The following is a 15,987-nucleotide window of genomic DNA, read 5'->3' on the forward strand; positions in this document are numbered from 1 at the left end:
GTTTTACTTGTTTTGGACAATCTTTAATATGAATGCATACGTAGTTAATCCTAAACATATTCTGTAATTTCAATATGTGTGGATGCTGCATGACCTGGACGTGGATCCAGATCTTGCTAAAACCGTCGCTACTGCACCACATGCCATCCTTTTTATAGTGTAAGGAATATAGATTGTATATAAATGGGCATATTGCTTCAGGGCCTGAAAAGTGAAACCTGTGATCTTACACCTGGCTTCTTTCTAGTTGTCAGCAGGGGGCAGCACCTCTGGATGCAAAAAGAAGTGCGGTCATTTAGAAATCTAAAGGAAATGACCCTACTTATATCTCATTTTGATTTCAACAAACAGGTTCCCGATGACTTTATGGTCTCAGTCAATAGTTTCATTCATAGTTTTATTTCTCTAAATTCTTATTTTTAATTTAAAGTGAAATAGAAAATAAAGCAGGGTTTGTTTGTTTGTTTTTGTTTTTTGCAAACTGGCAAAAATGACAAATTTCAAAAAAGGTTTCCAAACGTCACTATGACTACGGTCTTTTTATAGAAATAACTAAAACAAATAAGAGCAATATTATCAAAGCCATTTAGACTGGACAGATTGGACCTGCTACTTTTGACTTTTTACCTCACTGAGACTTGGTTCTGTCTAATTACCGCTGATCTTTCTATGTACTGTCTTTTTAGTGAAGTTTCCCGATGGCCGTATTCGTCTCTACTGTAAAGGCGCAGACACTGTCATTTACGAGCGTCTCTCCCCCAGCTCCAAACATAAGGAAACCACCCAGACTGCTCTTGATGTGAGCTATTGTTTAATCTCATTTGCAGCATGCCAGATGCTGTCTTTTTCTCTCAGGAGTAAACAAAGTCAACATTTTCATGTTATCAGGTCTTTGCCAACGAGACCTTGCGGACACTGTGCTTGTGTTACAAAGACATCAGCGCTGAAGAGTTCGAAGCCTGGTCCAGGAGACACAAAGAGGCCCAGGTGACCATGAATAACCGCGAAGCTGCCCTGGATGCTGTGTATGAGCAGATCGAGAACAACCTGATGGTGAGTGGGAAATGACTACGCTTTAGTTTCTACATACACGTAGAATTCATTTGAATGTTTTAATTAAAAAATCTCTTCTGCTAAAAATCTATCGGATTTTAAAACAAGAAGCTCCCGTTACAGCTAGTAATGAGTTCTCTTGCATTTAGCTAATTGGAGCAACGGCTATTGAGGATAAACTACAGGATGGAGTTCCAGAAACCATTGCCAAGCTGGCTAAAGCAGACATCAAGATCTGGGTCCTGACTGGAGATAAGAAAGGTACCATCACCCTAAAGTGCACAAGAAATAAAACACCTGTATCACATGAATAACAGCGACATGCATGAGCTGGTTAAAGTAACAATTTGGATGAATTGAATCTGAACTCGTGTTTTAATCTTCATAATTTATCCCCAGAAACAGCAGAGAACATCGGATATTCCTGTTCACTTCTGACAGACGACATGGAGATCCACTACGGAGATGATGTCAAGTAGGTTGACAAGAACATTGCAAACGACATCCCAAGGCGGACTGTCCCTGCAGACTCAATTAAATTCAGTTTTATTTATATAGCGCCAAATCACAACATCGTAGCCTCAAGGTGCTTTATATTGTAAGGTAGACCCCACAATAATACATGGAGAGAAAAACCCGACAATCACATGACCCCCTATGAGCAAGCACTTTGGTGACAGTGGGAAGGAAAAACTCCCTTTTAACAGGAAGAAACCTCTGGCAGAACCAGGCTCAGGGAGGGGCGGGGCCATCTGCTGCGAGCGGTTGGGGTGAGAGAAGGAAGACAGGATAAAGACATGCTGTGGAAGAGAGACAGGGATTAATAACAAATGTGATTCAGCAGAGAGGTCTATTAACACATAGTGAGTGAGAAAGGTCACTGAAAAGGAAAAACTCAATGCATCATGGGAATCCTCGGCAGCCTACACCTATTGCAGCATAACTAAGGGAGGATTCAGGGTCACCTGGTCCAGCCCTAACTGTATGCTTTAGCAAAAGTAAAGTTTTAAGTCTAATCTTAAAAGTAGAGATAGTGTCTGTCTCCCGAATCCAAACTAGGAGCTGGTTCCACAGAAGAGGGGCCTCTTTTTTTTTAATTTTTAATTTTATTTTAGGTTAGATTAATTTCACAGATGTAAAATTTTCTTTTTAACATGTAACTTGATGATGATGTGTCCCATCATCAAGTTACATGTTAAAAAGAAAATAACTTGATGATGGGACACATCGCCATCAAAACATAAGAAAACAGTGAAATGAAACCATTGCATTCTGTTTCCATTCATATTTAAAGTGTTCCAACCATCTTTTGTACTATTTATGGTCCCAACTGTGTTGCAATTGAGCACTGTTGTCACCTGTATTGTGTGTCTACAGTGAGAAGCTAACCAGACGTCAGGCCAGCAGAAGGGATGACACTCAAGCTTACCGTCGAGGCAAAAAGAAAACTGCCGAGCCTTTCTTTCCCGGATCAAACAAAAATGCTCTCATCATCACTGGAGGATGGCTGGTGAGCTTTCTTCAAAAACCAAAACTAAATTAAAGCTACTATAAAAGATGAATTGGTAGTACTAAAAAGCCTAGCCAATGTTATAGTCTAAAGATAAATGTAATATATTGCCTTTAATACGGTTTCCCTGCATGGTTTACATACTAATCTACTCTCTTTATTCTTTTCAGAATGAAATTCTGTATGAAAAGAAGAAGAAACGCCGTCGTCTGCGTCGTCTGCGTCTAAAGAGGCGTCAACCTCCAAGCAACCCTCAGGATGGACAGCCGATGGATGATTGGGAGAAAGAGATGAGACAGGTTTAACAAATAACTTTGATTATTGTGAGTAAGAAGAATTTTTGTCTTCATGATATTAAATCCAGTGAAATGTTTCTCTTTACCGGTAGATTGACTTTGTGGATATGGCTTGTGAATGCGAGGCGGTCATCTGCTGCCGTGTAACACCGAAACAAAAGGCTAATGTGGTGAGTTTGGTGAAGAAGTACAAGAAGGCTGTGACACTGTCCATCGGAGACGGAGCCAACGACGTCAATATGATCAAAAGTAAGGACACAAGCTAACTGTGCTCACGCCAAGTGTGTAAGACTCTACGAATCTGCTCTAAGATTTCTCCCCGTCCGCTCTCCCTCCAGCTGCAGACATCGGTGTCGGTATCAGCGGTCAGGAGGGGATGCAGGCCGTCATGTCCAGCGACTACGCCTTTGCTCAGTTCCGTTACCTGCAGCGCCTCCTGCTGGTGCACGGGCGTTGGTCTTACATCCGAATGTGCAAGTTCCTGCGTTTCTTCTTCTTCAAGAACTTTGCCTTCACTCTGGTCCACTTCTGGTACTCCTTTTTCAACGGATACTCCTCACAGGTCAGCAGCACTGTGAAAGTCATCCCTTTGATTTTATTCCGAAAAGAAGGGAATGTTTGTAGTATCATAGCCATCATTAGACTAACTTTTCATGGAGTTTGCCCATTATGACATGTACTTTAACCCTGTGAAAATTGCAAATGTAGTGAGTAGCTCCCACACAAAACACTGAAGCTCATTTCTGTAGAATTTTTAATCCATGTTCAAACATGGCAAAGAGTAAATGTTCTCCTGCTGGAAGACATCCACAGAAAACGCCTTTCACACACAACCTCATTTCCATTAGTCAACATCAACTTCTCGGTTTAATGTCTAAATTTGTACCTTGGTCCTTTTGCCTAAGGGGTCGTAATGTTAACCTTCAAAGGTTTTTACTGAGCAACACCTAAAAGAATACTTTTAACGGTGCATATGCTCCAGTCGCACAAGAGGCAAGAACAAGATTATGATACTGCAGATGTCTCTCCTACATCTTCAATTCCTCAGCCCACTAAATGGCATGATTGCTTTGGATTAGGTTGTGCAGTGAGAAGTGCAGATTTGTGGTGCTTTACTTCTAAAGTACACACTCAGTGACAGATAATACTGAACAGCAACAGAGACGATAAATGATTGTTTTTTCCTTCCCGCAGATCACCTTTGAAGACTGGTTTATCACACTCTACAATCTGGTTTACAGCAGCTTGCCTGTTCTACTTGTTGGACTTCTTGACCAGGTAAAAGCTGAATTTGTTGTAGACTAAAGAAAAGAGGGCTATTGTATTCTGCATGAATGTAAAAACTAACTATGAATAGCTTTTTTTTTTCTTCATAATTTTCTCATAATTTCATGGCACAAAGACAGAGTTAAAGTTTAGTTGAGTCATTCTTCAGTAGATATTTTTTTCTTAATCTTAAAATTTCTTGAAACCTTCTCTTTCTTTCTGTTGTAGGATGTCAACGACAGACTGAGTTTAAAATTCCCCAAACTCTACATTCCCGGTCAGCAGGGGACGTTGTTTAACTACAAAAACTTTTTCATCAGCTTGTTCCACGGCATCTTCGTCTCACTCATCATCTTCTTCATACCTTATGGAGCCTTCCTGCAAACCATGGGGCAAGACGGAGAAGCCCCCTCAGACTATCAGTCCTTTGCTGTCGTTGCTGCCTCGTCCTTGATTTTTATCGTGAATCTGCAGGTTGGTTACAAATTTCTGAGCATGTGCAGTGCATAAATTTTCAGTTTTTCCTTTTAGGAATTATAATTTGGATTTTGTGACTTATTTGAAGTATTGATGTTGTCAAAATATGGAGCTACTCAAGAATATTGATATTTGTAATGGCTTTTATGTAAAATATCCTGTCTGTCTTTTCTCCTTCCTGTCTTGTCAGATCTCCTTGGATACCTCCTACTGGACTTTTGTCAACTGCTTTGCAGTTCTGGGCAGCATAGCCATCTACTTTGGGGTCATGTTTGACATCCACAGTGCTGGGATCCATGTCATCTTCCCCTCAGTTTTCACCTTCACAGGTTAGTTGACCACAGCTTCACTAATTTAAGCGGTTTGTCTGACTGTTATTCAAAAAGCCAATAAGGATTGATGACGTATTCTAAAATTCCTGTGTTGGTTGGCCTCCAATTTAAAGCCTGCTTCAGATTAAATCGCTCCTAGAGGATCTCTGGCCAGCTGAAGCTGGAATATCACTGACAAATTACTTGTTGATATATTAAACAATAATTGCATTAAGGCAACTTCATCATTCATTTGCAGCTTTCAGTGTAGACACTCCTTACAGCTGTTTGTCAAGAAAAGCATCTGTCTCTTTAACTGCTAAATCCTCTACAAGTTGTCAGTAAGTCAGGCTTTGACAAAAGGCTTTTTATTTTCATTAGCATGAATGCAATAGCCTTCTACTAATAATTTTACCCAATGAGAATCATGTCCAAGTATTGAAGGTCCCCACATAAACCCCTCATTCTTCATTTCTCTGTTAACGTGTGTGTGTGTGTGTGTGTATTTATATGTTGTGTTTGTAGGGGTAGCATCAAATGCTTTACGTCAGCCGTACCTGTGGTTAACCATCATCCTTACTGTGGGCATCAGCCTTCTGCCTGTCATCTGCATCCAGTTTCTCTCTAAAACCATCTGGCCCTCTGTAGGAGACAAGGTGAGACCTCTGCCAGTGCAGCAACAAGCCTGCTGGTCATTTTCTGACCTATCAGCCTGAACCCTCTCAGGGAAGGTGGGGGAGTCCTGGGTGATGGGCAATAAGATGCTTGACATACATAAATATATTGATAAACATAAAACAACATAGCTTTATGTTTTTTTTGTTTTGTTTCTTTCATGCATTGCTTTAAATGTATGATTATCACTTACTAATTCTGGCCACAACTTTATTTCCTAACATTGATGGCAGGGCTGTAGTATAGATTATCCTAACCCACCATTCTTACATTACAATTACACAGCATCATTAGGGTGCCGGCTGTATTGCAGAATATGTAAGCGCTCTTTTGTAATTACAAGTTGCTTTTAAGGCTGTATTCTGACCATCTTTTGAAGTAAAGTTGATTTCTTCTTTCCATTATAACTTTCTACTGTATTTCCATGTACCCTTCTGCTTCATATATTACCGGCTTATTTCCAATCGTCCTTTAGGTCCAGAGAAACAGAAAGAAATACGAGATGGAGCTGAAGGAAGACGATGATAAGAAAAAGCCAGCGCCCTTCCAGCGAGGCCGGCGTTCCCGGCGATCTGCATACGCCTTCTCTCACGCCCAAGGCTACGCTGACCTTATTGCATCTGGGCGGAGCTTTCGACGGCGCCCACAGGCACATGGTGGACCTCAAGAGAGCATCAGGGAGATTCCCCAGAGAGAGGCCGAAAACATCTGAAGGGGCAGGTCTGAGTCTGAGACGGAGCAAAACTGCAGTAGGGGGGGGCTGTAAATATTTGGGAGTGCAAAGAGCACTTAGTTATTCTATTGCAGTTTAAGAACATTTTTCCCTATAAGGTATTCTGAGCCTGCCAGAAGGGAATAAAAGAAAATGAGCTCTCCTGAAGTTTCTTAAATGAAACTCTGCTAAACTGTTTTTCGCTCCTGTCTGTGACCTAGACTCCCCGCCTCCAGATGCACCTCTATGCACAAACTTTGTTGAAATACTAAAGCATAAAAAGCTCACCGAAAACGACCGTCGTTACGAGGTCTGAGGTCACGCAGCATCTGTGTGACTGACAATATTATTTAACTCAGGATTTTAAAAGTCTTATTTTTAGTCAGTTTATCCCTGCTAAGTCTTTCTGTACTGTAACACTAATATAATAATTTTGATTTTGAGTTTTAGCCTTGTGTCTACAGCACACTTGACATATTAGTGTTTTCGTTAAAAGTATAAGAATAATATTTAATCTGTACTGCATTAAGTCAGGCTAAAGCATCGGTTCGTTTGATTTCCATCCGTTGACCTCCAAAGATTTTCCTTCACATTAAGCTAGTGGGCTAAAGTTAAACAAGTCAAGATATCATCTTTTTAATATTTTATTCTACATAATAGTGGGACGTTACTATGCTAGGCAATGCAGGGTGGTCAGATGTTATAAAGTGTGTCTTAATTTAACAGTGAGATGTGAATGGTGATCTTTTCTCCTCTGCAGCATCAAACCAGGTATACTTAGAGTAATCACTAAATTAAGGAACTTCATGCTTGAAATCTTTTAAATACCTCTTTCCAAGTTGGATCCTTGTTTTGTTCGGTGCCTTACATTAAAAAAAAAAACACACTTTCCTCCTCCAACAATCTTCAGAGCTTACTTCAGAAATAGAGCAAGGGTTTGTCGGTTTATCTTCATTTGATTAACTTTTACTAGTTTGTACGTTCCTTTCTGTTTTTACAAATTATTCCAAGTTAACTTACATGTTCTTTAGGTTCAAACAGGAGAATTGTCTTAGTGTGAGTGGGTATGTGTGTGTATGTGTATGTTTCATTTTGTTTACAATCAACCCAAAGAAAAGTTTTTTTTTTTTCCAGTCCTCTAATCAGGTTTAGAATATTGAGGAGCCAAGACTGATGATAGTTCCTGTTCTGACTGTTACTGTATCTTTTTCATGCTAGTGTTACTGTCCACAGATGATGTCTTTTTATTCCTGAATGAATGGAACAGTCGATCAGGACTGCTGTTAAGTAAAAGCAGCAGTATGGTCTTTGATGTATGATGGTGTTTTATCATGTGGTTGTTAATAAAAGCCAAGGGCACATTTAGCAATCTGAAATGTGTCTTTATTTTAATTTTAATTTGAGTATTGCCTACCTCTTGTTTTCTCTATGCTCCTCTTTTCTGCAGTCTCTCACCCTCCCAAACTGGTCAAAAACAGATTCCTGCCAGTACTTCAACTTTGTTCTAATGAAGGTGTCTTCCTGGCAGAAGTGCTTTCTTACAAGAGAGATAATGTATAAGCAATGTTCTTAGTCCGAGCTCTGTTGAGCTGAGTCTTCCTTTAACCTTAACTAGTAATGACTTAATGAATTTATTCACAAATCAAATAATAATCATCTCACAAATCTATCATTACATACAGCAACCTTCAATACCACTGATATTTATTTAGTGTCTCTCTGACTGAGCTTTCTGAGTGAACTTCAACCATTACTTCCCTCAGACAGTCAACACGTCTGTTAGAACCCATTCCTTCAAGTGCTCAAAGAAATCCTACCACTAATTGGTCATGTTTGAGAAGCAATAATCTCTCTGTTAATGGGCAATGTGCCACAGGCCTTTAAAAGGCCGTAATTAAACCATGACTTGAGAAGCCAGCAGTTGACACAGCTCTTACCTAATTATCGATACATCTCCAACCTTCGTCTCATCTCAAAGATTCTTGAAAGAGTAGTTGTCAAACAGCTAACAGATCATCTTCAGATGAATGGCTTATTTGAAAAGTTTCAGGGCTCATCATAGTGCTCTCTGTGCTCGTCCTGCTAGACCTCAGTGATTAGACCATGCTGTCAGTATAAGATGGTTTGACTCCTATCTAATAGACTCTTATTTGTTCCTGGAAATGGATGGAGTGTGTGTGGCTGTATCCCAATTCAGGGTCTGCAGCCTTAAAGGCCGCATTTTAAGGCCGATTACGTTACAGCGACGCGACGAAGGCTGCTCGAAATGCGGCCCTCAAATGCGTCCTTCATTTCCCTGAATTTTAAGGACGTGGCGGTGTCGTCGTGGCCCAACATATCCCAGAATGCATAGCGCGGCGGTGGGTGTGGATAATTTTGCCGAAAAAAAATGGCGGATGAGGGGCGGCCGAAGAGTAAACTTTAAGTAAGTACTGAATATTATGTCACTTATTTATGTGCAAATGTTTAATAACGAAGAACATTAAAACATTACTGTTGGCCACATGTCGGCAAAGTTATGTGACATTAGTGACGTTTGTACTAACTTGGTTTTAAAGCCTTTACTTTAAAATATACGCCGTTCATTAGCTGACCTTAATCTTACAGAGAATGATCAAAGCTCATGTAGAAACAAACAAATGAACAAATTATGTTCTCCTTCATTTCTGTCAAACAAAGCTGTATGAAACGTTTCCAGCTGTTAGTATCATGGTTGCTAGGCAACCTGTGCAGCGCGACGGAGGCTAGACCATCCCATTTCACAAGCCTCGCACTTCCGGCCTTAGCGGTCTTCGAATACGCGGCCCTTGTGGACCGTTAAGGCTGCGTACTTTAAGGCTGCAGACCCTGAATTGGGATACAGCCTGTGTGTGTGTTTAACAGCGTCTTCTTCACACACTGTTAAATATGCAGTTCCACAGGATTTAGTGCCAGAACAGGTTCTGTTTACATCATACATGCTTTCCTTAGGCAGTATCATTTGAAGGGATAATATACATTTTCACTGCTAAACAAGGATCCCCAGCTTAGTCAAACTGCAGGAATGTCATAAAGATCTTGATGACCTGCATATTCTTGCTGCTAAATTCAGATAAAACTGAGGTTATTGTATTCTCTCTCTTTTGCAAGGGCAGGTCTGTCCAGTCTGAGCATCTCCTTTAATATGGACTCTACAACATTTTGAAGTGTATGTAGGTGCACTTCTGCCACTGACAAAGCTATGTCCAGATGAACAGAATCAACTTTTTGGGATTTTCTTACTGGGGTGATTGAGCATGCATCAAGCTGTAGGTGCAGGTTGTAGTTTACACAGGTCACACTCCCCTCACATTCCCTCATTCTCTTCAGAATCCCAACCAACGTCTTATGGGATGGTGCCTCCTTCTTCAGTCATATGATCTCGATGTTCAACATATAAAGGTGCACACAATGTTTTGGCTGATGCACTATCGAGGGCTGTGTCTCCGTACTATTCTTTTCAATTTTTTGGTAAAATGTTAACTTCTTTCTGCTTCCATATGCCTCTATAGGAAGAAATGGGGCTGAGATGAAGGAAGTTCAAAAGTTTAAACGAGCTTTGTAGATGGCTAGCTAAGCCATCTTTTTATTGGTGGGAGTATGATGGCCTTGTAGCACTGCTATTGTCACCTTTGTGTTTTGGGTTAGATTGTTAAAGTATCCAGCTGCACCTGTAAGGTGGGAGTGACAGGAGTATATCATCTGTCACACACACTCTCTCTGGGAGGCTGTTGCCAACATGTTTTTGTTACATGCCTCTTTTTACAACATATTGCACAAACCTTTACAAGCATCCATGCTGGGCATTTCATACATACACATACATACTTACCATTACTCATTACCTCTATGGTTACATGCATTTATTCAATGCAATCATTTTTTGAAAAGGATATTATTTAACCCTTGTGTGGTGTTCATATTTTTGTTACTCAGCCAGTGTTCATGGGTCTGGTGGACCCGCTAGAGTTTTTGGCTTTCCAAATTAACACTATCAAACAATTTTATGTTAAATTACTAAACAGATGTTTACTTCATCCCAATTACAACCCATATGAACAGCAAACATAGTTATTTTTTTCCCTTTACCTTTGTTAGATCACATTTATGAATTAATGTGCTTCTCGTTTTTTTGGGGTTTTTTTATAAAATGTTATAAAAAACATAAATCAGTTCTAATCAAGTGGAGTGAGTGGAAAGACACAACACATTTACACGTGAAGCAATAAGTTTCACAACTAAATGGGATCAGCTGCTCATCAATGGTGACATTAGGCCCAGGGTTGTAAAACAGGGGGAGGTGGTGCACACACTTATCCCACACTGTCCTGATGGCAGCTTGCTTGTCTCTCTGCCGTCGAGCTGGTCTGTTGTCTCGGTTATCAAAACGGATAATCCTGGAAATTTTGTGGAAGTTTTCCAGAGACATTGATGCACGGAAAGGTTCTTGCCAGTTTCTGCATCCCACAGGGATTCTGTGGATTCCCCTTTGGACCTGAAAACTCCTGCAAGGATAAGAACCCCAAAGTAGGCCTTTGGGGTTCTTAGATGAATTTGGTCCATCTCCTTCCACCTCTCTCCAAAAACACACCTTCCTTCTAGATTACTGCAATCCAGAATAATTTTCTGGATGGAATCTGGGATGAAAAGCTCAAATGAAGATTTGATGTCCTGCACATGAGTACCTGTCAGCCGTGTTGGCCCTGGCTTATCACGGTAACAGCTCTGCAGGGTGGCTCATTTCTTGGGCAAGAAGGCAAGAAGACCATTCAATTTCACCATTTATTGACATCCATATTTCTTCACTTGCTGTCTGGTGGGCTTGTTCTGGTCCTGGAGCTGGCTGCAGATGGAGTACTCGTCTTCGTTTTGTTACTAAATGATGCTCAGCCTCGTCCTCTTCTTCAAAGTCACTGTCAGACTCTGAATTTTCAGAAATGTAAAATATTCTGAACCCTCTTTGTCAACATCATCATCCGAAGCCCCTCTCTCTTCCAAAATCAATTGGATGGCCCTCGCAGCAGATAATCTTTTGCCATCTTGATCAGTTGTGATAAATAACCACACTGGCAAAGTCTTATTTATAGTATTATGCCCCTAATTTGCAGGTGGGACAGGGTATGAGAAAATAAAATTTGGATCCCTCAAGAAAGAGGGTAAAATGTGTGGGAATGTAAGAGCAGACGGTGTTGGTAGTTGAATTTTCAACAATGTTGCAACTTTGTGCGGGAGCAGGAGGGGAAGAAAACACTATCAGCAGCACCAGAAAGGAGGAAGACAGAGTATGGGAACACAGGACCTACACTTTCAACACTTTTATTAGACCTGGGTCCAGTGGACCCGAACACCTTGTATGTAATGTAAATGCGTGGGGGGAGGTACAGTATGAGGTCATTGAAAATTAGTTCGGATTTATGTTCTTCACAGAAAATAAGCCAAAGCCAATGAATTTCAGGTTGAAAAAATAATTAATTGTTTAATTTTTCTTTTGAAAAAAACTGAAGACCCGAACACCATACAAGGGTTAAGGAGGGAAATGTCCTCAGTTTCACCTTCATGAAATCTTTTGGTGGTTATTTACATTTGTATTCATATATTTGTCTTTAAAATTTTACACAAGTAAACGGGAAAGTCACTTTTTATTCCTGTTTTAAAACATTTTAACGTAGAGCTTATTTAAAAATCCTTTAGCTTTGTTATTTTGGAATATTGTACAAAGATTTTTGGATAAAATACATGAACCGATTTGAGAAATAAGAAGAGATTCATGCATGATCGCTTTTAAGTGCGAATAATAACAAGATTGAAGGTTAATCTTGAATAAGCAATAAGTTATGGTCCATGAGCCTTTAATCTGTTTCTTTCACACACTTTCACTCAGATCAGATGTTTCAGTTCAGACGGACACTGATCTTTGTAACACAGGGAAATAAGCTTCCTGCTTTCCAAACAAACACTCCCACTCGGTCCACATGTTTCCTGTTCCTATACTTAGATCTACAAGTTTACAGATGGGTGTGACCAGCATGGTGTGCATGTAAACCCCATTCAGTGCATGTGAACAGAAGGAATGAGAGTCAGTTTTGTTTCTTTGTATGACAAAAGTGAAACTATTTCACAATCATAGCCTCTGACCGGTGAAATGGCGCAGGGAGGAACCCAGTGAAACCAGGACAAACTCTGCTGTTCGATCTGTTTGGATCTCCTGAAGGATCCGGTGACTATTCCCTGTGGACACAACTACTGCATGAACTGTATTCAAATCCACTGGGATAAAGAGGATCAGAAGGAAACCCACAGCTGTCCTCAGTGGAGACAGACCTTTGCACCGAGACTTGCTCTAGGGAAAAACACCATGTTGGGAGAGTCAGTGGAGGACCTGAAGAAGACTTCAGTCAGCGCTTCTTCTGAACTTGAAGATGTGAGCTGTGATTTCTGCACTGACACAAAGCTGAAAGCTGTCAAGTCCTGTGTGCAGTGTCGGGTCTCTTACTGTGAGCAGCACCTCCAGCCTCACTATGAATCCCCTGCCTTTGAAAAACACAAGCTGGTGGACCCCTCCCAGAAGCTTGATGACCATGTCTGCTCTCATCACAGTGAAGTTATAAAGATTTTCTGCCGCACTGATCAGCAGTGTATCTGTTGTCTTTGCTCCAAGGTTGAACATAAAGGCCACGACACAGTCCCAGCTTCAACAGAAAGGAAAGAGAAACAGAGAGAGCTCGAGGTGAGTCAGCAAAACATCCAGCAGAGAATTAAAGAAAAGGAGAAAGACGTGAAGGTGCTTCAGCAGGAGGTGGAGGCAATCAATCAGTCTGCCGATAAAGCTGTGAGAGACAATGAGAAGGTCTTCGAGGATCTTGTTTCACTCATCAAAAAAAGAAGCTCCAATCTGAAGCAGCAGATCAGATCTAAGCAGAAAAATGAGTTGAACAGAGTCGGGGAGCTTCAGGAGAAGCTGCAGCAGGAGCTCGCTGAACTGAAGAGGAAAGGGACAGAGCTGGAACAGCTGTCATGCACACAAGATCACATCCACTTCCTACACAGTTACCCTCTTCTGTCGTCTCTAAGTGAATCCACAAACTTGCCCAGTATCAATATTCGCTCACCGTGTTACTTTGATGAAGTAACAGCAGCTGTATCAGAGGTCAGAAAGAAACTCGAGAATACTATTAAACTTGAGTGGACCAAGATCTCACTTAAAGTGACCAGTGCGGATTTTTTACTCCTACCGGAGCCAGAACCCAAGACCAGAGCTGACTTCTTGCAGTATTCACGTCAAATCACACTGGATCTAAACACTGCACACCCACAGCTGATATTATCTGAAGGCAACAGAGTAGCTAGATTGACGATAAAAAAACAGCTGTATCCTGATCATCCAGACAGATTCACTCAAAGACAGCAGGTTCTGAGCAGAGAGAGCCTGACTGGACGTTGCTACTGGGAGGTGGAGATGGGACCAGCTAGTGCTACAGTTGCAGTCACATACAAGGACATTAGCAGAACAGGAGACGAAAGTGAATTTGGATGCAATGACAGATCTTGGGCTTTAGAAAATTCTGTTGAATTTATTCACAACAGCATGAGCAACACCATCTCGGGTCCTCGGTCTGCTAGAATTGGAGTGTACCTGGATCACAGTGCAGGTGTTCTGTCTTTCTACTGGATCTCTAAAACCATGACTCTCCTCCACAGAGTCCAGACCACATTCAGTCAGCCGCTCTATGCTGGACTCAGTGTTTATGGTTGTGGTAATTCTCTGAAATTGTGTGAACTCAAATAGATGGGCAGGAGAAAGAGTAACTGTGTCACTCTGTGTAGTGTTATTTTACGATGCACCTACTGTAATCAGTCGTTTCTTATTGTAGATTTTACCAGGATAGAATAAAAGCTTTACACCATAATACTGTCAGCAGCTGGTTGCCATTCAAATGTTATTTGAACATGTCTTAGTGTTGACATAATTTATTACAGCTATTGTCCACATATATAGCTGCAGAACCAGTCAAAGGTTGAATACAGTCATAGTGGGGAACACTATTTAATTTTTTTTAAAGTTATTTTCCATGTTTTATACCAGGAGTATAAAAAATGACCCCATTACTAACGAACAACACGTGGAGCTTTTTATGCCATACTGTGCAGAAAAGTATCCCTACTACCAAATATGCTACGTTTGGGATAAATCAAAAGTCCAGTAAGAGGAAAATTAAACCACAAATGAACCTTTATAGACACCCAATGAGTGATCAAGATGATTAGAAATTTCCCTTTAAACTATCTCTCTACCACCACTGATGTTCTGTTAGGAAATTTACTTGTTTAGAACAAATTTGCAGAAGCTTGTTTTATGTATTATTATTATAATTAAACTTGACCAAACCAATGATTGGTACTGTATCTGTTAGAGTGTTGGGGTTTACTTAATATCTGTGAATCAGGGTTTTGTTTCCTCATTTGTAAACTAACATTTGTTTGTGTTCATGCTTACCCTTCTCTCCAGTGTTTCTTTTTCTGCTTTTGCTTTGCTGATCTGTGTTTCTTTTCTCCGTTCTAATTATTTCATATTTCATAAACCTTGCCTGTGGATTTCTGATTTGTCTACTCGGGACAATTTCCCTCTATTATTATTGTCTGCCTGGCTCTTATTGATTGATTTGCACTTGTGTTTTTCCTTGTTAGTCTATAACTTATTTTTCCTTTTGGGCCTTTTTATCTTCTTAGTAATGCACATCATCTGAGTGCTGGAAATACTTATTCTTTTTGTTCTTTTCAGCCTTTTCTTCCACATTGGGTTCTCATTTTGCAAAAACATGGGGTACACCTGTACTACTACATTAAGATTGAGTAAATTAGGTTTGCTCAATTTAATGTAACTTTAGGTTTTAAAGTTATTTGTTTGTGAAAATACTGCTGATGTAAATAGTATACAGTGCACAGTTATTGTTGCTGTGGGAAACCTGACTAGGGATTTGGTTTTCTTTAACATAAATAAAATTTGTACTATTTGAATGCATATAAAAAAAATTTCTGTTTGTGTTCCTGTTGATGTTCATTAAAGTGTTTCAAAAGGGTAAAAACTGTGAAGTTTTCAGCAGTGTCAGCAGGAGAGCAAATGTGCATCAGTAAGGCCTGATTAACTTTGAAGCTGATTTAAGTAGTTGAAGGCATTAAATATGTACATTAAATGAATAAACATCCAACATGACACAGACGTGGAGGATTCCTCGACAATTAGATGTTTTATCAGGTTCGTCCAGAGAGAAGAAAGTATCTTAATGCTGAAATAAAGGACGTGATTGACAATGGGACTGCAGAGCCATCTAGTTCTAGCTCAGTGTTTGCTTTCAGACTTTAGATAGTGAAGACTGACTTACATGTATGGAAGGTTGTGTCATTCAGGTAGAGGCTGTAAAGTCCATCAGTAAATTTGATTCATTGAATTCCTCAAATCTCATCGTTTACTAGAGTTTGGATTTACTGTATGAGTTGTGAGTGTTATGATGCACCTGACTCAGCATGAACTATGACCTTTTATCTGACCTTTGAAGGAAATGTTAAAAGCCTTATAATGGTCCTGAGATTGATGTTAAATGACGAAATTCATGAATTCAGGAGATCACTAAAATCAGAGAAAGAGACAACAGTCTTGACATCTTCTTTGCT

The 15,987-nt window shown here is 40.2% G+C and overlaps 2 protein-coding genes across 2 annotated transcripts in view; both read left to right on the plus strand.

Moving 5' to 3' along the window:
* Positions 1-7,470, plus strand: part of atp8b1 (ATPase phospholipid transporting 8B1) — a 36,585-nt gene extending 29,115 nt beyond the window's left edge. Inside the window, exons 18-30 of the mRNA XM_084934624.1 lie at positions 687-799; positions 889-1,053; positions 1,203-1,314; positions 1,453-1,528; positions 2,431-2,563; positions 2,734-2,862; positions 2,952-3,108; positions 3,198-3,421; positions 4,054-4,137; positions 4,354-4,599; positions 4,793-4,931; positions 5,439-5,569; positions 6,064-7,470. Of these exons, the coding sequence (XP_084790750.1) occupies positions 687-799; positions 889-1,053; positions 1,203-1,314; positions 1,453-1,528; positions 2,431-2,563; positions 2,734-2,862; positions 2,952-3,108; positions 3,198-3,421; positions 4,054-4,137; positions 4,354-4,599; positions 4,793-4,931; positions 5,439-5,569; positions 6,064-6,300 (1,946 nt within the window). The 3' untranslated portion in view covers positions 6,301-7,470. The remainder of the gene's footprint in view (positions 1-686; positions 800-888; positions 1,054-1,202; positions 1,315-1,452; positions 1,529-2,430; positions 2,564-2,733; positions 2,863-2,951; positions 3,109-3,197; positions 3,422-4,053; positions 4,138-4,353; positions 4,600-4,792; positions 4,932-5,438; positions 5,570-6,063) is intronic.
* Positions 7,471-12,460: 4,990 nt separating this feature from the next.
* Positions 12,461-15,516, plus strand: LOC146383408 (tripartite motif-containing protein 16-like). Its single transcript, XM_084934625.1, has one exon. The coding sequence runs from the start codon at positions 12,566-12,568 to the stop codon at positions 14,102-14,104; it is 1,539 nt and encodes a 512-aa protein (XP_084790751.1). The 5' UTR covers positions 12,461-12,565; the 3' UTR covers positions 14,105-15,516.
* Positions 15,517-15,987: the final 471 nt, after the last annotated feature.

Source organism: Perissodus microlepis, chromosome 7 (genome assembly GCF_051167445.1).
Source record: "Perissodus microlepis isolate ML-2025 ecotype Zambia chromosome 7, ASM5116744v1, whole genome shotgun sequence".
Taxonomy (NCBI): domain Eukaryota; kingdom Metazoa; phylum Chordata; class Actinopteri; order Cichliformes; family Cichlidae; genus Perissodus; species Perissodus microlepis.